The sequence below is a fragment of the Chenopodium album genome, chromosome 23 (genome assembly GCF_948465745.1).
Source record: "Chenopodium album chromosome 23, dcCheAlbu1.1, whole genome shotgun sequence".
Lineage (NCBI taxonomy): Eukaryota > Viridiplantae > Streptophyta > Magnoliopsida > Caryophyllales > Amaranthaceae > Chenopodium > Chenopodium album.
In genome coordinates, this window is record NC_137856.1 from 2,443,564 (window position 1) to 2,466,534 (window position 22,971).

Below are 22,971 nucleotides of genomic sequence, written 5' to 3' on the forward strand. Positions count from 1 at the left end.
CAAGTATTTGCCTGAATCATTTTAGCAGAACCTCCTTCAAGGACTGCCTTACGCCCACGCTTCTTCCCAATCCCATCACTGTCATAACTTTGTCCTGTTCCCAAGGCCCATGGCACTCCAGTGCAATAGATAATCTGAACTGTAAAGGTGTTATCACCTTCCCATTTAAACATTAGTACATCTCCAATATTTAGAGCATTCTCATCCACAAAGTCTGACCACCCCACATCAAGGTACTTCTTCCAGCCAACATCAGCTTCCTCATGTACTAGAGTCACACACCACGATTCCTCACCGCCATCCAGTAACAATTCAATGTTTAAAAATCCATCTTCCAATACCTCTTCAAAGCCAACCGGAACACGCTGTAATATATACACAATTACACACATAAACAACAACACAATAATTATTCTCCACAATACACCACATATAAATTCAAAATGAAAGCATCTGCTCATGAACCTGATACATTGACTTACCAGTTTTTCTAGGTCAGTTCTTTCTAAACGAACAGCGAATATCATTGCAGTTTCATCCATGCCCCTGTCGTCAATGATCGGCCAAATATAAAAAAAAACAAAACCCTCGCCACACCACGATAAAACTCTGATATTATATATCTTAAATAGTGATACAGCAACATATACATAACCCTAGGCAACTCAAAAGACTCTTCGTTTAAAAACAAAAGGATGAAAAACGATCACAGGAAAGAAAAAAACAGGCAAAACAAAAAAAAGGTAAATATAACAACTTTCAAAATGGAACTTATCATTTCCATAATTCATTAGCATTAAATAAGTAATAATACAGCCAAATTAAACACACATATATCAATTGTTATGTCTCTTTGACTTACATGGTTTAATTTTTCCAAATGTGACCTACAGCAACATTATTATTCCTTTTCAAACAATCGTGAACAAAAATATCCACTGTTATTGTAAAATAGATTACACTGTTTTTTTTATATATACATAGCCCCTATTGTATCATGACATTCAAGACTTGCAATTGCATTTGTACATTGTACATGTCAATTACATGTCACATATAAGCAACGGTATAGCCTCACTACAGCAACGCATCATATTTATGTATTAGGTGATATGCCAAATGATCGCTACCTGGCCTTCGATGCACTTTAGTATCTCGAGTTGAATTTTAAGAGCAATAACCACGTAATCAACAACATCATAGCATCTCGAACGATAGTCATGGCATAGGATTGGGGGGCGCGCGCATCGCGCGCGCACCAACAACTAGTAACCAATAAAATATTACGAAAATCCACATGTGTTGACTATTCCACATATTGACTTCTCTCTTTCCTCCGCCCTTCCCATATAACTCAACAAACAAATTTAATATCACTACACATTAATCAATTTTGCCTCCCAACCAATCTTCCCCATTTTTTCCAAAATCACCGAATTTCATTCTTTCAACCCCAGAAATCCAACCAATACTAACGAAAAAACCCACCATTTATACTTTCATTTCCTCTCAAATATAAAAAAATAAAAAAAAATTCACTCATTCACTTCCCCTGTTTTCTACCATTTTCCGGCGAGATGAACCCGCCGCCGCAACCGCCGGCGAAGAAGGCGAGGAGAGAGAATCAGATCCAGATCCAAGGCCCAAGACCCAGCCCACTTAAAATCAACAACAATTCTCAGAAAATCAAGAAACCTCCGATTGTACCCAAACCCGCTTCTCAAGCTCCAGACCCGGTTACCGGGAACCAACCCGTGATAATCTACTCGGTTTCCCCAAAACCCATCTTCGTAGAAGCTTCGAATTTCCGGTCAATAGTTCAGCATCTCACCGGAAGAGAATCAACGGCGTCGGAAACTACTTTTTCCGGCGAAGTCCCTGTTTCTCCGGCGGCGAGATTTGCAGCGATTGAGAGAAGTAGTCCGAGTGAGAGGGAGAGGAGAGAGAGAAGAAGTGAGAATGATTGTGATATGATGAAGATGATGATGGGAGGAGAGAGAAATGATGGGGTTGGAGAATTGGATATGAGTCAATTTCCGGGAATATTGTCGCCGGCGCCGGCGAATTTGCCGGGGATATCGGCTGCGATGTTTTCGCCGATTAATACAGTGGAGAATCAAGCATGGTTTGGTGTGAATGAATTGTTGATGAGTCCATTTATGAGTAATATGAGCTTCATGCCAAGTCCTTCAGCTCTGTTTTTGTCAAATGCTCCTATTGTTTCTCCTTCTCCTTCTTCCTTTGGTGAGCTCTTCAACAACTTTGACTTTTAAATTTTAGTGTAATGTAACTTTTTATTTGTTTTTTTTGGTAGGTTTATTATTTTATTATTGGGTGTAATTTGAAATTTTGAATGGTGTACATTAGTTGTAGACTTGGAAAATTGGAAGTTAGTCTTTGTGGTAGTAGTACAAATGTAGTCGAATGGTTGAGGACAATGATGTAAACGGGATTTTGTTGGGGTAAATAGAAATAAAATGGGTTGCAAGAAGACTTTGCTGGTTAGGGAATAGGGAGTTATAACTTATAACTGTATAAGTTAGTTGGAAATTGGCATCCACAACTCCACTAGATTAGTCTTGTTGAAGAGGAGGGAAATAAGTTGGTCAAAAATTGTCCCATTTTTTCTTTTAATGAATATTTAACTTATATTGGGAGGAGAAATTAGAAGGGTTTGTACATTGTATTAATTTGTATTATTGCTAATTTGATATGATTCAAGATTATATAAAGTGTATATACTATGTATCACTATTGACTATTTCATTCATTCATAATTTTCAGAAGTTTATAGTGTATATATGTATCAGTATTTCATTCATAATATGCAATTTGAGAGATAATGTATACATGTGATAGCAAAAAAATACTCCTTTTTAAGAATAAATTTAATAAAGTGTCATTTTCTTCAATTGAAATTTCAGTAATGTACGAATTATATGTAGAGAGGTTAGTATGCTTCTAACGTTGGTTGCCTAACATGTAGTAATTCTAAGACATGATTTACGCTGTCAATTTTTGCTAAATCAAATGGTTTTGCTGATTAAAACTTATGAAATACATTATAGATACATACTAGTTTAATTAGATGTCTAAGTTGTTTAAGTAAGGGTAATATGGTCATTTTGTTGGCAAAAAGTTACTAAGAATGGAAAGAAAAAAAATTGTTGCACATAATAGATAGCAACCAAAAATGGCAAATTTTGCAAATAACCGTTAATGAAGGTAGTACTTTTTACCAAAAAAAAAAAAAAAAAAAATTAAAAAACCTAAAATAAGACACGTTATTATCTATATAAAAGATAGATTGCAAACAAATCCCTACGTACCCATTGAATTTGCTCTTTTATCAATCCACAACTTCTCAATTTTTTAAAGTCAAGTCAATCGCCTCTCTCTCTCTCTCTCCCCTCTCAACCTTCCAGAGAGTTCCGAAGGTCGAAGACTATTCAACAATGGCGACGGATCTCGAGACCAAGGCTAAGGAAGCTTTGATCGCCGACCAATTCGAATTAGCCGTCGAACTATACTCTCAAGCCATTGTTTTGAACCCTAATAACGCCAAACTTTTTGCCGACCGTGCTCAGGCCAACATCAAACTCGCTAACTTCACTGGTTTGCCTTTTTTCTCTCATCGATTTCATCTTTTTTTTTTATGGCAGATTTGTTTTCAATTGTTTTGTTTATCAGTAAAGTGATACAGTATAGTGTGTACTGTTCATCGTATTGTTGCTGTATTTTTAAAGTTTTGATTTATAATAAGTTTGATGAATTTTGCTGGTTAATTGTTCAATTTGCATTTGTAGTCAACTTGTGTTGTAATTTGTAAAGTACCAATTCGTGAATTTTGAAATTTATTTCTCGTTACAATGCTTAATTGTTCCTGTTTTCTTGTTAATTGTTGACTTATTTTCAAACTGACCTGTGTTTCTTGCTGATATCTTTCTTCAATTTTCAGAAACGAAAAACTTGGATTATGTTATGTGATTCTTTTAGTTGACCGGGTTTGATACTTGCTAATCTTGCTATTGAATATGATTGAATTCTTACTGATTGCGATTGAATTATACCAAAGTAATATTTTTAGTTATTTTTTATTAATTGATTAATTGGTTATTGTTTATATGGACAGAGGCTGTTGCTGATGCGAACAAAGCCATCCAATTGGATTCTTCAATGGCTAAGGCTTACCTACAAAAAGGGTTTGTTCTCGATTTTCTTTTACTGAATCACAACAGTTTTACCTTATTATCTCTTGTTTTTCTTTTTTCATTGTTATAAATGCTCAGTAGCTTTCCATGTAAACATACTTTGTGTCTTGTGTCACAAAGAGAAATTCAGTATGTACATAAAGAAATTTGACGTGTTAGGGCATATACATACTTTTTGTAGACAATGTTGCTGCATAAAGAGATTAAGAGAGATATAGGATGTATGTGATGAGTTTTGATGTATTAGGGGTAGGGCTTTTCAAAATTGTTTGACTGTTATGGACTTATGCTCTATTGTGACAATGGTTTCTTGCTAGTACTGACAATTAGTTTCTGTGAATTATTCATTAGATTACTTTATATTATTTTCCTGAAAATTTTGTCTAATTTTGTATGATATTGAGTTTTGATTCTCATGGTTTGATCTTATCTTTTCAGAACTGCGTGTATGAAGCTTGAGGAATATCAGACTGCCAAGACAGCCTTCCAAGCTGGGGCTGGCTTAGCTCCTGAAGACTCAAGATTTAAAATTTTTATCAAGGAATGTGATGAGCGTATTGCAGGTATAGCTAATATGTTTTTGCATTTCTTATCTAGCGTCTGTAACAAAGCATTGCATTTCTACTTAATCCAGCCCTACAATATTGACACTCCCGTCTATTCTGTTTCCCGAAAGCACATGTTTTCAATTGTGGGTACAAAGTATTTTGTTTATGATTTATCCCCCCCTCTCCCCCCCCCCCCCCCCACCACCCCACCCTCCCCCGGTAAATTGTATTTACTATTCTTCAACTTTTTAATGATTCTCAATACCTCCCTTTGTGATTGTGCTGTTATTGATCATGAAAGCTGCTCATCAAAATTGTTGAATTGCTTTTTTTTGTTTTTTTTTTCCCTATCTAATTTCTATCTTATACATCTTTATTCCACTCATGTTTTTCTCCTTGATTACAAGTCTTGATAGTTTGTAAAAGTTTCCATGCGTGGTGCTGCTGGCTTATATATCATATTCTAACTTTGTAGAATGAGTAATTTTTTTAGAGCCAATTTACGAACCTCTATGTTATGTCTTGTGACTCTGGGGTGCTTCATGGCTACTTGCAGAAGAGAATGCCAGTTTGCCAAAACCTTCAGTTGAAAATACTACCAATGCACAAGCAGCCAGTGCTCCTGCCGTTGATGGACATTCTAGTCCAACAACTGCATTGCCAGTATCAAAACCAAAATTCAGGTCCTTTTTGGTTCCTTAAGCTTTCTTTTTCAAGGTTTTATATATGTATATATATATATATATATATATATATATATATATATACATATATGTATATATATATATATGTATATATATATATATATGTATATATATATGTATATATATATATATATACATATATATATACATATATATATATATATATATGTATATATATATATATATTTATTTATTTATTTTTTATTTTATTGATTTTTCTTTTTCTTATTGTGTGGAAGGGGAGCTTCTTCCTTTTAATTGACTATTCTTTTGGACGTTAGAGAGTACTTTGGCTGTCCTTATGAACTGCATGTTACAGGCATGAATTCTATCAGAAGCATGAGGAAGTAGTAGTAACTGTTTTTGCAAAGGGTATACCAGCCAAAGATGTTGCCGTTGACTTTGGTGAACAAATTGTGAGCCTTTCTGTATCCAATTGGAAACATAGTAATTATTTGGGGGTGTTTATATGAGACCTTTGGGTTTGCGTTTCAGCTGAGTGTTACCATTGATCTTCCTGGTGAAGAACCATATCATCTTCAGCCTCGCTTATTTGGAAAGGTAAATCACATACCTTGAAGCTATCTTCTTATTTCTCTTTGTGATTTTGATGCTGCCTTAAATAAGAGAATATAAGGTTCTGGAATTTTATTGGCCAAGGATGTTTTAAATTTTCTAGAAATATGGCTGTGATGAAAGATGGAAAAAAAATGCTTTATTTTTGAGCAATTGTATGTTAAGCAATGTGCATATTGAAATATGCTAACTGGGGTTGTATTGCATGTTTTATCCTGGCAGATTATTCCAGCCAAATGCAGATACGATGTTTTGTCCACAAAAATTGAAATCCGTCTTGCAAAAGCTGAACCAATTCAATGGACGTCTTTGGAATATGTCAAGGATGTTGTTCCCCTAATGATAAACTTTTCAACTCGTAAGTGGATTGTGTTGCTTATCAGATTTTTGGTAGCTATCTAGATTCTAGAATATTGTTGTTATGTTCCTGTATCATATTTCTGTCAATGGTTGAATTGATTGGTAGTCAAACTTTGCCTGGATCTAGCCTTTGTCAATTGTGCTGTAGATGAACCTCTTCTCAAGTCCATTGTAATGTTAGGAGCATTTCTGTAGAATGCTGAAAGTATTGCTGTCTTACTCCCTCGTCTTTTTCTGGGGTGAGGATTGAAATGGAGATTAAAGTGAGGTTCACAAGAAACTAATCCGGACTGTGATTAAGTTATGCGCTAATATCAAATTTGAATGAATGTTATTTATACTATCTGAAGAGTAGAAAGAAAATGCTCCCTGCTTGCCATGGCACTCTTTAGTACTCTATTTAACTTGCTGATCTTAGAAAATATGTTGTGCGTTTGCTAATAGTAGTTTGTGTACAAGTAACTGAACTCTAATTCTATTAATCTATGAAATATTGCAGCTGCACAGAGGCCATCTTACCCATCCTCAAAACGCAGGGGAGTGGACTGGTACAAGTTGGAAGCTCGGGTGAAGAAAGAGGTACGTTTTCATACTTAATGTTGGATTATCCTAATGAACATCTGCTTTTGTACCGCCACCTGTGCTCTTTGTGAAGGATTTCTACAGATAAATAAGAAAAAAGAACGGGAAATTCAGACCTTTTTTACTCTTTCCTTTTGCGTGTGCTCTCTTTTTTTTTTTTTTTTAATTATTTTGTGGAGGTGTGTATTGAAACATAAACTGGGGAAGTAAATAGAGTTGTATTCGAATCCACCTGTATACATGTTCTCTACTTGTATGAATAGCTACCCGGCTCTGCGTTATCTGGTGTGTTATTTATTTTCTTTGTCTGTTCTGTTGCCTCACAAAAACTAAACCAAATGTACCCTTATAAAGAGATATATACTTGTGGATGCCAACTAGTTTAGTGGCTCTCTCTACATTCCAAAAAATATATATATACCTTCTTGAATTGTCACTTAGTAGAAGCTGGGTCTCATTTTGCAGGAGAAGGATGAATATTTGGATGGTGATGCAGCTTTGAACAAATTTTTCCAGGACATATATGGAGATGCTGATGAGGACACTAGAAGAGCTATGCTGAAATCCTTTGTAAGACTTTGAACTTCCATAAATATTGATTCTGATCTGTTGAATATAATTAAAAAAAAATAAACAAATGAAAAAAAAGGTTCTTTTTCTATAAGAAAAAAATAAAACAAAAAGTATAAAATTGGAAATGATAAAAATTTTGCGAACAAACCACTAAGAATTATTTTTTTTGGAACGACAATCATTCATACTTTGAAATAACTTTTATAGTTTTATCAATATTACTTGACAATTATATTCTCTAAAATGTTTATTTACTTATATCCTTAATTGATGTTAATGTCTATGTACTGCTAAAATATTTGTTTACATAATTTTCCTCATTCAGCTACCAACAATTATAGTTGTAACATACCAAACTAAAAGAGCTCTGGTGAATGACTATGGATGGCGTGCGCATTAGCCATCTAATAGCCACCCTATTATCATAAAATGTGTTGATAAGAAAGTGCTTACATTTTTTGCATATATATGCTTGCCTTTGACATATCTGCAATGTTAACCAGGAGCCTAATGCTTCAATAGCCTTGCACTTGCATCAGAGTGATCCATATTTCGTAGCGAAATCACGAATGAATAGAACAACAGGTACTATTATAGTATTATTTATATCTTTTCTGTTCATTACAAGATTATTGTTTTAGATTAACAAATGTAGTATGTAGTTTGCGGTTTTCCTCACACTTTGTAAACAACCATGTTCATAATTGGTAATAAACTAGCTAAACTATGTAAACTTGGACAAATAATGACTATCTATTGCGTCAATTTATGTTGTTTTAGGACTGCTGATTAACCATAGTCACTGGCACACTCTAGCATTGGTTTTTAAAGCAATAATGAGGATGAAAACTATTGTTAGCCCTGGACGAGAGCTGACAAAGCTTCACTGTTGTCTCTTCCCCGACGACTATGAATTTGAGAGAGAGACATTAGTCCAGTTATGGATGGCTGTGGGATTTTTAGGAGAGAAACGCATGGAAAATACTGGAAACATCAAATTTGATATTCTTTTAGAGGGACAGTACATCTTACCAGCAAGAATTGATATTTTGACAGGAAGAAGTAAGTACAAAGTAAATTTTGACAAGGTTACAACTCTTCTAAATGGGATACAAACAATTAGAAGTGAGGATCTTTGTGCCATGTTAGAAGATGAAAATGCATCAGTGGTTGGATCTAAGTGTTGGCATGTCTCAATCGTGTCTAATCACATTGATCAGGAAATCTTTGAGACACTAAAGACTTTCAACGAATTGAGGACACTTTTATTTGTCCGAAATTATGGCTCTTTTCTCAAACAGATACCTTCAGATTTGTTTTTAGCTCTCAAGTCTATACAAGCACTTGATTTGAGTGGAAGCCATATAACTGAGTTGCCAAGTTCTATAGGGAATGTGATACATTTACGTTACCTTGATCTTTCGTTTACTCTAATTGAGAGTTTACCTGAATCCATTGATCGGCTTCATCAACTGCAAACCTTGAGACTTGAAGGGTGTATGCACTTATATAACCTTCCTGATGGAATGAAAGAGCTTACTGGCCTTCGCCATTTTGTTTTTGATGTTTTGGGTCAGCTAACTTGTATGCCCAAAGGTATAGGAGCTCTTACCAAGCTATGCACACTATCAGCATGCCCAAAGGTATAGGAGCTCTTACCAAGCTATGCACACTATCAGCATTCATTGTAGACTCTGGAGAGGGTTGTCCCATTAGAGAACTTAAGTACATGAATAACCTCAAAGGAAGTTTCTGTATTTCTGGTTTGGAAAATGCGACTGGGCATGAAGCCAGGACAGCTACTCTATGTGATAAAAACTACCTTACTCGGTTGCAACTAAGATGGAATGACTTCAAATCTTATGATTATCAAAAGCGACGTGACACATTTTGGACTACTTATTTTCTTAAGCCAAACTCAAGTTTGGAAGAGTTGCAGATATTATATTATCCCGGCTTAGAATTGCCACCTTGGATGGGTTATCCAGAATTTAAGAATCTCTTTAGTATAACCCTTATCAAGTGTGCAATAGAAGAACTCCATATCAAATTAGGAAAGTTACCAAATCTCAGGTATCTTAATATGACTTTCATGTACGGATTGACAGGTATCAATTACAGGGTTCACTACCTGTATCCCGATGAACATATTTGCAGTTTTCCTAAATTGGAGACACTAGAATTGGATGGAATGCCTAAATTAGTAACTTGGGATGGAGTACGTTATGGTGATTTCGCAGTCCTTTCTAAACTAATAGTAAAGCAATGTCCCAAATTGAGTGTGCTTCTATTTCTTCCACATCTTCCCTCTTTGAAGCATCTAGAAATAAGCCATTGCAAATTGCTAAAATCTCTGTCAGATGGACCAACACTGTCAAGGTCGCTAAAAACTCTTGTAATAAATGCTTGTCCTTTGTTGAAAAAGAGATACATCAGGAGAGGTGAAGGCTGGTTAGAGATTGAACATATTCAACAGATAACAATTGATTTGAAAAGCGTTCGTTCTACTCAAGAAGATGGTGCTGCTGCTGATACTTCGTCTGCAGGTAACTACTACTCCCTCCGTCCCATAATTACAGGCAAATATACTATTTTGGGTGTCCCAAAATGTTCCTCCTATTACTAAAAATAACACTCAATCATTACTTACTTTTTACCTTTTTCATACAAATTACACACATACCTAACAAATTATTACTTACTTTTTAACTTTTTCATACAAAATACACACATACCTAAAAAATTATTACCTACTTTTTAACTTTTCCATACAACATTTTCTACTTTTTATCAACATTCTTCACTTTTTAGCTTTTCCATACAATATTCTTCTACTTTTTCCATCCTCCTTAAAAACCGTACTTTTTAGAGTTATTTGCCTGTAATTATGGGACGGAGGGAGTAGCTTTTTAAGACTAAATGTAATATTCTATCATTAATTTCCGTTCTATCTTTAATCATCTTTCAGTTTTGATTAACTCTTCAGATTCTTCTCGTAGAGCTATATACACTACACTGTATTGTTTAAACTATTACACATAAAGTTGGGATATTGTTTTACAGGTTCAGATTCAGGTAGTGAGTGTTCAGACGACGATAATATCCACCCTTGTGACTCCTGCTAGAGGTAAACTTATAAAAGTGTCAAATTTTTTGTTACTTTTTTTTTTTTTTTTTTTTTTTTTTTTTTTTTTTTTTTTTTTTAACAGCTGAGAAAAAGGGCACTTAGTCCCCAGAAACCTTAATACAACTAATACTAAAACAATGGAAACAAGGAATTAAAGATTGTAGCTTTTTGAGTTTCCCCCTAACATGCAAAGCCCCTGTTAAATCGCCCTGTATCCATTTGATGAGCCTGGTATCATGTGTTGTAACCTCCAAGTGCCACTGCTGCTTCTCCAAAGCTGAGCTAATACCTGTAAGTAACAAATCAAAGATAGTGTTTACACTATCAGTTGCCTGTATAATGTTCTGCCCTTGGCAGGAAAGGCCATCAGAGCTGTTTAGCACCCAGGTCCAATTAGTGTGATCCTTGCGTCCTGCTCTCTTCAGAACCAGAGTAGCTTTCCTGCAATCACCATTCCCTGCAATCAGCTGCACAGAACTGTAATGACAGAGTTTCTTCTTCCTTTCAACTCTGTCTTCAAACCCCGGAGGGAAGTCCTTGTCGGAATCTGTTGAATCAACCACATCACTGGCAATGAAGTTGTATTTATAAGCTGCCACTTTATGCTCCATTTTTTTAATAGTGGCTCCGGCATTTTGCTTTGTTTTCCTGAATATTAGCTCATTTCTTGCCTCCCATACACTCTCCAGGCCTGCTAAAAAAAGGAGATAACTCTCTTCCAGCCCTCTTAATTCCAGCTGATATTTTCTTTGTTACTTAATTCCAGCTGATATTTTCTTTTTCCTATAAAATGGTCGTATTTTATGAGTTCCCAATATAAGGAGATTTCCCCTGTTTATTTAAACTGTATTCTCCCATTTATATTTCCATGCACCAAATATCCTATAGGACACCCTATAAAGGTACTCGTAACGAGGTTGATGCTTATCACTTGTGTCTTACATTCAGCTAATCAGCAATTATGAGGAATTATCCCAAGATGCAATAATAATTGTGTGGTGAAGACTTTGTGCGAGGCCTTCTCCAAATAGAAGTTGTAAGACCAGTGGCGGATCTTGCAAAAACTCACGACAGTTGAAGTAATGGTGCTACAGAAATGTAGGCTACCCTCTGTCTTTCATAGTTTGTAATGAAGGTCTGAAGTTAGTGAAGTACTCACATTTGTCAAGACCTCTTTGTTGGATCAAAGTAGTGTCATGTTTTAATTTAAGAAGCATGTGCGTTGTATTTGCGAGTTTGTGGGAGTACTAAAAAGACATACTATCATTATTTTGGGTTATTGAGTTAATTTAGCTTAGTGGATCCACGTTAACCCACTAAATCAGTTTTTACTTTCTTAATTCTAGTATTTCCTCCGTTTTTTTTTTTTTACAGTTGCAACACTTCCCTAAAATGGAAATATCACAATAGTTGCAACACACCATAAAAGGAAAGTTTTTATGAAGAAAATTGTACTATTACATTTAATTAAAGCACATAGCCCGCTTGATTAACTCTTAACAACCTGTGTATTATAACATGTAAAGTCCACTTTTCTTAAATACCGTGATAAAGTGTGATGCAATTATAAAGAAATGGAGGAAGTAAGTAGTTGTGAACGGAATATGTTTAATTGGATTGAGTATATACATTTCCTCCGTTTTTTTTACATGTGTAACACACCTTTTTAGCACACTATGAAGAGAGATTAGATGAGATAAACGGACAAATTAATCTAAAATTATTTAACACCCATAAGTATTTTCTAAAAAAGGTAATTATTTCTAATAGTGATATTTTAAAAGGTAATACTCCCTCCGTCCCTTTACTTTTGCCCCATTGTTATTTTTTGGGTCAAACTTTGTAAATTTTGACCGTAAATTATCATTAATCTACAAGAGATTATATAGTCATTAGTGATCTTGTTAGATTCGGCTTATTGTATATTTTATTAATATCAAGTTTTTATAATTTTTACGTGTATGTAAATGAAGATATATGCGTTCTAAGACGCATCTTAGAGACCGTGAAAAGTTAAATGGGGCAATAAAATAGGGACAGAGTTAGTGTGTCTTATAAAAAAAATTGAAATAATAAAAAAAAAAAAAATTGATTCTAATTTAGATTTGTATAGACATAATAAATTAGCATGACTCAAAATACCCGAATTGGCACTTCTCCTAGACCCTGTGGGGGTGTGGCACACTTATAGGGAAGCACATTTTTATAGTCGGACATGGTAAATGGTAATGTAGATTTTTTTTTTAATTTTTTTTTAATAAAGGAAAGATACAAGAAGTTAGGCTAGTCTTCTCTCAAGACTGTAACCCAACCTATTAGAAGCAATAAAAAAAGAAAATTTACTATCTAAAAAAGGATCAATATCCTGGTGCGTTTGCATGAAATGACCTAAAGAAGCAATATAATCTGATGCTCTATTGCCCTCTCTATAGATGTGCCTGGATTCGACAGAAGAAAAAAGACGAAGGAGCTCCCTAATATCTTCCAGCTTTACCTTGCAAAATATTAATTATAAGTAAGTTATCCCCTTCAATAAAAATATGGGAAAAACTGTGGGACTGTGCAAGTAAAAGGCCATTAAGAAGGGCAGTAGCTTCAGCAATAAGAGGCATACTTGTGCCAATATTAAAAGACCGATTACAAATATGATTATCCAAGTGGTCTCTAATAACTACACCTGCGGCACATGAGGTACCACGTACAGACCCGCCAAAATTTATTTTAACAACACCATGATGAGGAGACCACGAAATCTGAATGGTCCGAGAATTAGCATAAGAAGTAGAAGGAACTAACTGATTATCCATAGAATCCAAACAAGTGCGCAACTTCCATTCATGAAAGATTTTTTAGGCGCGGGATAAGATAGCCATAGAAGAGAAATTCGTGTTTTGAAAGACAATTGAGTTTCTAGTTTTCCAAATATTCCACATAGAAGTAATAATCTTAATCACAGAAAAAGAAAAATTCCCACGTAAAATTCTGAAAAGCTGATAAAAATTATTATGAAGAGGAACATGACCTAGCCAATTAGTCGTAGGGTTAGCAGTCCAAAAACATTTCGTAGACAAACATGAGAGGAATAAATGATAATGTGTTTCAACATGCAAATTACATAAAGGACATGTACTAGCTGGGAATGTCCAATTGACGATGAGCAAGATTTGCTCTAGTAGGAAGAGCGTTATGAAGAAGTTGCCAAATAAAATTTTTCAATTTTGGAGAGATATCTAATTTCCAAATCCAAGCAAATTCCCACTTAGTGTAGGAAGATATGTTATGGGCTAACCAAGTAGCAGATTTACAGTAAAATCACCATTGTTAGACAAACCCCCATCAAGGTTTATCTTGGATAGACGACGAAGGAAGAGGGATACCTTGAATAATTTGGACTAATTTAATAGGAACAAGAAGAGACAGGGCCGTAACATCCTACTCATTAGAGTCCGTAATAAAATGATCCACAGTGAGATAAGATTATGGATATCTGAAATTTGTAAATTTAACATAGAAATAATATTTTCAGAAGAGCACCAATTATCCAGCCAGAAAAGAACACTAGCGCCATTACCAATTTTCCAAAGAAGTCCTTTGAGAAGAAGAGGGCGGATTTGGAGAATCTTTCTCCAAATCCAAGAGTCTTCGGCTGAGGCTTATACTCAAAAAAGGTTTGTTTAGTGAGATACTTTGCGGTAACCGAACGTACCCAGAGGTTATTTGGGTCTGATATTATTTTCCATCCCAACTTGGCTAAAAAAGCCGAATTCACAACTTCAGTCTTACGCAAGCCAAACCACCATAACTTTTGGGCTGCAAATTTTATCCCAAGAAATCATGGGGATTCCATTTTTTTTGTGGAGACTGTTTCCAAAAAAAATTTCTATTAATCTGATCCAATGAGGTAGTAATACTTTTAGGAAGGCGGGCTATGGATATTGAAAAGGAAGGTAACGCTTCCAAATTACTCTGAATGAGAACAATCTTCCCTGCTTTGGAAACTATATTAGAAGACCAATTGTTCAATTTCTATTCTGCTTTAGTTACTAAATGCTGGAAATTATGTTTCGTAAAAGATCGGGTTGTAAATAAACACACAAATATCTACCCAAAAAAGATTTTGGAGTCATATTAAAATAACTAGCCGACTTTCTTTTTTTTTGAGGAAGGGACTAATTTAGAAAAAACAATAGAGGACTTGTGAAACATGGCCGAAAATTCACTAAGTATGTTTGGGATTTGAGAACAAGACGCTGGAGTAGCACGACAAAATAATAAACCGTCGTCTGCAAATAAGAGGCAAGGGATAATAGGAGCAGATGAGGCAACTTTAAAACCTATACCAGATTTACGATCCAAAGAATCTGAAAGAAGCTTCTTCGAGAGTACTTCCATACATATAACAAATAAGACTGGTGATAAAGGATCTGCTTGACGTAATCCTCTGGAAGGGATAATCATATTAGAAGTATTGTTATTCACAATTGGAGAATAGGAAACAGAGGTAACACATCCCTTTATCCAACAGATCCAAGTATCATTAAAACCAAAAGCCGATAGAGTAGCCCAAAGGAAATCCCATTCAACTCTATCATAAGCCTTTTCCATATCAAATTTTAGGTGAATTGTTGTTCGTCGCTCGCAAATTACATACTAACGCTCCCATTTTTAGTTGAATGGAGACATTTGCCCTTTATGCAAGTTGTATTATAAAATGGACTTTATTCCCCACATGGACACATTCTAACAAACGGTCCCCTCAAAATAGTACGACGTGAATATCCCGAGTCCACCAAATCGGTCCCCACGACCACCAAATCGGTCCCCACGACCACCTTTAATCGTTTTTTTTAAAAAAGAAAAATAAATCAAGTTTTTCCGACGGGTCTTGGAGCATGAACGACTGGAACATGGACGAGTGGAACGTTCGTACGCCGGAGAATGCGTCGGAACATTCTGTAAGTTTTTTTTTTTATTTTCTGGAAAAAAAAACATCCGCCCAAAAAATCCGGAAGTTCCTGGGTGGATCCGCCTAAAATTTCCGGATCCACCTTGAAACTTCCGGATTTTTTGGGCGGAAGTGATGATCCGCCTAAAAAATCCGGAAGTTCCTTGGTGGATCCGGAAATTTTAGGCGGATCCACCCAGGAACTTCCGGATTTTTTGGGCGGATCCTCATTTTCCAGTCTTTTTTTTGTTTGTTTGTTTTTTTTTTTTCGTTTGTTTGTTTAATATTAATTAAATTACTTGTTTTTATTATTTTAAATTGTTGTTGTGATTAAGTTTTGATAAGTAATGTAATTATTTGTTTTTGGTAGTAGTAATATTATTATTATTGTTGTTGTTATTGTTGTTGTTGTTGTTGTTGTTATTTTAATTATTATGATATTAATTAGTAATTATGTTATAATGTTATTATTATTATTATTATTATTATTATTATTATTATTATTATTATTATATTAATTAGTAATTATTGTGAGGGTGTTATTGGTTTGTAATTGTTGTTATTATTGTGTTTTGTTGGTTAATGACATAATCACTTGTTTTGTTTAATTTGTATAGGATATGGAATCTGAAGACGGCGGTGACGGTGTGAATTATATATAGTGGGAATTTCGTCACGGATACGTTATTTCCAACGTTTGAGGATGCAGTTACATGGGCCGATGCTGTTTTCATGAATTTGGGATTTATTTTGGTGAAATCGTCTTATAACAAAACGAGAGATGGTCGGCCGTATCGATATTTGCGATGTGATCGGTCACGGAGGAGCAAGTTGAGAGATTTGGAGAACGCGATACGGAAGGACACAAAAACCAAAGCTAATGGGTGTCCATTCTACATCAAGATATATTATGAAGTCAGCACTGACAGTTGGAAGATCCGTGCGAAAAATGATCACACCGGGACACATAACCATCCAATGATTGTGTACCAAGAGGGTCATCGTAAAGTGAGCGGATTGAGCCCGGGTGCAAAACAGGTTGTGCGTGACATGACAAAGTCCAAGGTTGCGCCCCGTAACATCATGGCAACTATTGCAGAGCAATTTCCTGATGATCATCCAAACATCAGGCACATTTACAATTGCCGGAATGATTTCAGGATGGAGATATCCGAAGGAAGAGGAGTTGTTCAGCAATTTCTTCATTTGGCGAGAGAGATAAGTACATTTACTGGGTCATGGCCAATGATCTCGACGTGTTACAACATGCATTTATGGTGCACTCGATCACGGTCAACATACTCCGCACATACCCACATGTCAAAGGTATGGATTCTACTTACAAGACCAATCGATATGGGATGCCGTTCTTTAAGATAGCAGGTGAGACACCGACAAACCAGAATTTTCTAGTTGGTTATGTTTTCATGCGCGACGAGTGCACGACTAGCTATCGGTGGGTGTTGCAGAGATTAAGGGAGTTGATTGGGTTTGATAAAGAGTCATCGGTATTTTTGTCAGACCGTGAACTTGGCCTATGTGCGGCTTTGAGAGAAGTGTTTCCGGGGATGTCACATTTACTATGTCGATGGCACATTAACAAAGATGTGGAGGCAAAGGTGACGAAGTTGTTTAAAAACAAGAAGATAGGTGCCAGTTTTAAAAATGGCAAATGGAAACATATCATGGATGCAACAACCAAGGCGGAGTATGATCGTGCTGTAACTAGCATGAAAGTAAAGTGGAGAAGTTTTCCTAAAGTGATTCAGTATGTTGAGAGAACATGGCTTTGTCAGAAAACCAAATTTGTGAAATATTGGACGAACCAAATTCTTCACTTTGGTAACACCAACAACTGTAGAGTTGAGAGCCAACATTCAGCAGTGAAGATATGGTTTGAATCATCCACATGTTAGTTGTTTTATTGTATTAGTTGTTGTGTTTATTTCGTAGTTGTAATTATAATAAAAAATTATAATGTTTTTACTAATCTGAATCAATGACAGGTTCTTTGGATACCGTATGGGCCCGAGTTAATTGTCATATCGGTAATCGAATCATTGAGATACGAAATAATTTGAAGGAATCAAGATCTAAAATTGGTGAGTTGTACAGACAATTGCCGCTGTCACGTATAAACGGCAAAGTGTCTCAGCATTGCTTGAAAGAACTTCATGAGGAGACGAAAAGGATGCGGGATTTGAGTTACCAGGTTTATGAACGTTGTGGATGTGCTATGCGAGTGACCCATGGTTTACCATGTGCTTGCCAGATACATGAGTCGATAGTTGCACAAACAGGTTTGTATACCAGCCAAATTCATTCTTTCTGGAAGACTTTGGTTATTGTGATGGTGTTAACATTCCGCAGTTTGTTAACGATTCGACCGAGGAGGCTGCACATTTTCGTTCCCTGGTTGATGAAGTCATGGAAAGTGATCCTGCTGTACGTCGAAATGTAACCGCATCATTGAAGAGGAGCTGCATCCAAATCATACACACCTTTAGCAATCACATGTGAATCTTAACATTCGTGGTCGACGGAAGAACAATGACACCAGGCGTGATCGTAGTTATTTCGAGCATGTGGACCGTCAATGCAGTTAACGTGGTGGTGACCAAGAAGCAGGTAATAGTAACTTCGATTTATTTTAGCAATTACATGAATTTCATCTTGTAGACTTACTAATAATTGAATTTTTATTATGTGCGGCAGATCCAAGTGACATTAGTCAGTGCAGGTACTTGAACCAGCTTCCGGGCCCAATGTTGCCGTACATTACTTCTTGGAAGGATGTCATTGGTGATGGGAATTGTGGCTTTCGTTGTGTGGCCGACTTCTTTTTTGGTGATCAGGCGCAGTGGTTTGATGCTCGGGAAACAATAGCGAACGAGATCACCGGTCATCCTGACTTGTACGATCGGATTTACGGGCAAGGACGTCTATGGATGACCATCGAGCGTATTCGATGGGATGGTGGGGCTGTTGGGGAGCGGCATTGGATGGTTACCATTCAAGATTTATTTCCTATTGCTACTTGGTTCAACGCAAGGGTGATTTTTCTAGGTGTATAGTGCCAACATGCTACTACCCATGCATCACAGTGTTACCACTAAGGGCTCGAAACGGGGTCCGGACACCGAGTCGAGAGTTCGTGATTGCTACAGTTGGTGGTTCACATTTCATCCGTCTTGACCTAACACCTGATTCACCTCTCCCGCCGATCGCCGGTTGGTGGACTGAGCACCATGAGGCTAGTGTCGTTGGTTGGGACCAACAATATGCAAGTAGAAGGAACATGTGGGATGCATTAGTAGGATAGTTTGTAATGTACTTTGATTAACTTTGAACATTTGTAGATAAGTGTAATTTGAAATCTAAATGTTAATGTACTTTTACTACGCTAGTTAAGGTCTAACATTAAATGCAACAAAACAAAAAATTAAAGTGTCCAGTTCTTACATTACATGAGATCTAAACAAAGAAATATAAAGCAGTTCAAACAAGTAATAAAGCAGTTCAAATGACTAAAAAACAATCTACATCCCCATTTTTGACTTCCAATCAAATAGAAGCTGCTCAGTCAGTGTCTTGGTCTCATGCAACATGCGAGGATACTCAGCCAATGCTCTTTGGTGAATCTCCAAGGACCGACTCATCCACTGCAAATCAAACAACAATATATTAAATAAAAAACAATTATTATAAGTCATCTTAATAATACAATAAGCACAAAAACTTACATAATCAATGTTAGTCCGCTCTGGAAGGTTGCTCGTAACTCCTGCACCTGGAGATACCCGAGGGTGAGAAAACCTATACAGCCACTGCATGTAACCATGCAAAACCGTAGGAGCTCCAGCAACGAGTCTGGTGAGGGCACCAAAAACTAAACTGTGGGACGCGCCAGGGACAAACCTCTTCCACATCACATCTGTCATCTCGGTCGGGAAGTCTACCCGGTACATCTTCAAGTTAGTCGGCCTCTTGGCCTTCTCTGGCCTGATAATGTCACGTGGAATGCCTTGCACGAATCCAAGCTGTCGAACCACTCTATCGGGCATGTACGGCTCAATGATGTTACGGTACCGAATGCAGCCAATTAATAAAGTGGAGGGGACTCGTTCCCCAGGATCAACTCCGTACAGTAGCCAGTTCACCTCACGGTCAGTCAGCGCATCAATTCTAGTACGAATAGCTAATAGGCGCTCCAAGTTCTTGCTAGGACATCCCGCTCCAACATCCCAAACAGGCTCGAGGGATATTTAGGTCCCTCGTCAAGGTACCCTGCTGAGGCCGAAAGCACGGAAAGTACTCGTAAATCCACGCTTGCAGAAGCGTGTGACAACCAGCGATCGAATCAGCACCTTTCCGTGATGCCGTGCCCAATTGCCGATACAAGTAAGCTAGTGCAGCTATGCCCCAAGCGTACTCGTTAATAGGGACATCTTCATAACATAGCTCATGGAGGAAGGAAGGATGTGTACGGTTACCACTCTTGTCTACAAACAATGTACCTCTAAGCACTAACCACACGTACGCATTATACTGATCACTAAACTCTCTCTCAACCTCCAATGTCAACTCCAAAATCTTATCAGTCAACACCCCACTACCCTGCCAAATCGTCTTTGTGCCGCAAATCTCAGACAAATCATCCGGAGTCATATCCATGGTAACCGAGCACGCATCTCGTAACACGTCCGTGCTAGGTGTAGTGGTCACCATCTGGCCATGAACACGTAGCCCAAGAATGTTGTACACATCGTGCAACATGATCGTGATCTCCCCAAATGGCATATGAAATGTGTTTGTATCTGGCTGCCATCTCTCAACAAAAACAGAAATCAACGACCATTCAAGTCTTTTAAACATAAGCCCGGGTAAGTGAGACAACCAACTGGCATCAATTGACTGTTGGCTGTCCGCTGATTGACGACCTCGCCACTTAATCAGGTCAGAACACAACTTTGTCCTACTCAAACACCGCAAAACACTACGCTCCTACTCCACCCATATATATCGGGCCACATGACCGCCAAAACTAGGGATAACAGTCCCATCCTCGGGACCACCCGACATTGGCTCCTGCACTAACCATGTCTATGCAGAGCTAGTAGTAGGCTGACTTGATCCACTACCAACAAATCTCCCATACTGACCCCTATATACCATATGATAATCCTGAGGGCCCGATTCTTCATCCTGGTCATCAGCATGACTACTCAAGTCTTCGTCGTCCTCGTCAGATGATATTGGTGCTCTACCTGCCGAATACACGGGCCGACTACTTCCCGACTGACGGTCTCCCGACCAACCACTAATAGACCCGTATTGCTGCTCGGGCTGTGACGGTGCTGAACGAGATGACTGTCTGCTAATAGACGCATTCAAACGTCGTGATATTGCATAACGAGCACCAGAACCCTCGATCTACAATAAACAAGTACACACCATTAATAATAATAATAATAATAATAATAATAATAATAATATTAATAATAATAAAAATAACAACAACAACAACAATAATAATAATAATCAAAATAAAAATAATAAAAATAACAACAACAACAATAATAATGATAATCATAATAATAATAATATAAATACCAACAACAACAACAACAACAATAATAATAATAGTAATAATAATAATAATTATAATTTTGCAATGTACTTTTAATATAATACATATTAATAATACTGATCATTAATTTTTTTTTTTTAAAAAAAAAGAATACTAATCATAACAACAATAACAATAATTACAACAACAACACCAATAATCATATAATAATAATGATAATAATAATAATAATAATAATAATAATAACAATAATAATTATAATAATAATCACAATAATAATAATAATAATTATTATAATACTCATCATAACAATAATCACAACAACACCACCAACAATCATATAATAATAATAATAATAATAATAATAATAATAATAATAATAATAATATGTATTTCACAAAGATTACCGCTTCTGCAGAATCTGCTTATTCTTTAACTCCTCGACAATCAGCATTGTGGAAATCACAGCAGGGTGATCACACCTCTGCTTGGCTTCGGGCGGTTCCTATTTCGGGGTTGGGTCAGACGATGAACGCCAAGACTTATCGCTGTGTGTTGTCCTATCGGTTGGGTGTTCCATTGTTCTCTATCTCGATGTCGTGCTCTGCTTGTTCGAGGGTTTTTGCTGAAGATATTTTCGGTGATCACGCGGTGTCTTGTGCTGGTATTGTGGGTATTAAACATCGGCATAATGTTGTTCGGGATACCCTTGTTGATGTTTGTTATCGTTCTGGGATTTCAGCGAGAAAAGAGGTTGACATTGGGTTGGCTGGAGGGAACGACGAGGCCCTCAGACCTGCGGATGTGTTACTTTATTCATGGGATTGTGGTCGCGATGTCTGTGTTGATTTGACAGGGTCTTCTCCTTTGACACAGTCAGGGCTATCTGACTTTATTCCTGGGCGGGTTGTGGCTGATGCTGCTCATCGGAAGCGGGTTAAGTATGAAGCTCGATGTCAGGCGATTGGATATGGTTTCATTCCCTTCTCCTTTTCTTCGCTTGGGGAATTAGAGAAGGAGGCTGTTGCGTTACTGAAGCGGATTAAGAGGTTCTCGACGACGCAAGACATTGGGGCTCGTGCTGCAGCTCATATCTTCACTAGGGTAGGATTTGCTATAGCTAGAGGAGTGGGGGCCCAGATTGTATCTCGGCTTCCCACTAATTTATTGTAGGTTGTATGACTTTTGTTTTTGAGATAATAATAATAATAATAATAATAATAATAATAATAATAATAATAATAATAATAATAATAATAATAATTATAATAACAACAACAACAAAAAAATAAAATTAACAACAACAACAACAATAATAATAACAAAGCATAATATTGACGGGAAAAAAAAAACATATGCATAAATTCCGGAAGCATATTAATTCACAGCATAATATTCACCGAAAAAAAAATCCGAAATTCCAGGCTTCCGCCCAGAATTTCCGGAAGTGCCTTGGAGGATCCGCCTGAAATTTTCGGAACCTCCAAGGAACTTCCGGAAAATTTAGGCGGAAGCTGACATCCGCCCAGATTTTCCGGAAGTACCTTGGAGGATCCGGAAATTCCAGGCGGATCCTTCCTGGTTCTTCCGGAAAATCTGGGCGGAAGTCCGTTTTGTAGAATTTAAATTTTTTCCGTCAAATTACCTGCTCGCCGTCGCCGACTCCGCCATAGCCTCCACCGCCGTTGCCTCCACCGCCGGCCAAACCCCTCCCTCCGTGTGTAATCCTTATTCGCCGCGAATCAGCCATCCTTT

General features: G+C 36.8%; 1 protein-coding gene across 2 annotated transcripts; it reads left to right on the forward strand.

Moving 5' to 3' along the window:
• The first annotated feature begins 1,387 nt into the window (after window positions 1–1,387).
• Window positions 1,388–12,021, forward strand: LOC145606617 (putative disease resistance RPP13-like protein 1). Of its 2 annotated transcripts, none has more exons than XM_081662423.1 (14): window positions 1,388–2,244; window positions 4,133–4,202; window positions 4,650–4,774; window positions 5,316–5,442; window positions 5,783–5,879; window positions 5,959–6,024; window positions 6,262–6,397; window positions 6,899–6,978; window positions 7,447–7,551; window positions 8,058–8,139; window positions 8,335–9,150; window positions 9,198–10,100; window positions 10,618–10,681; window positions 11,630–12,021. In XM_081662423.1, exons 1-13 carry the CDS (start codon window positions 1,578–1,580, stop codon window positions 10,677–10,679), a joined length of 3,336 nt encoding a protein of 1,111 aa, XP_081518549.1. In that variant the 5' UTR covers window positions 1,388–1,577; the 3' UTR covers window positions 10,680–10,681; window positions 11,630–12,021. The 2 variants fall into 2 exon arrangements, with proteins under 2 accessions (XP_081518549.1, XP_081518550.1); XM_081662424.1 differs by lacking the exon at window positions 1,388–2,244 and adding an exon at window positions 2,286–3,615.
• Window positions 12,022–22,971: the final 10,950 nt, after the last annotated feature.

Excerpts from the sequence above, each read along its gene's own strand:
- LOC145606617 (XM_081662423.1), top strand. The coding sequence starts at position 1,578 with ATGAACCCGCCGCCGCAACCGCCGGCGAAGAAGGCGAGGAGAGAGAAT. Across the intron at positions 4,775-5,315 it reads ATGTGATGAGCGTATTGCAG|AAGAGAATGCCAGTTTGCCA; the intron begins GTATAGCTAATA and ends GGCTACTTGCAG. Across the intron at positions 6,398-6,898 it reads AATGATAAACTTTTCAACTC|CTGCACAGAGGCCATCTTAC; the intron begins GTAAGTGGATTG and ends GAAATATTGCAG.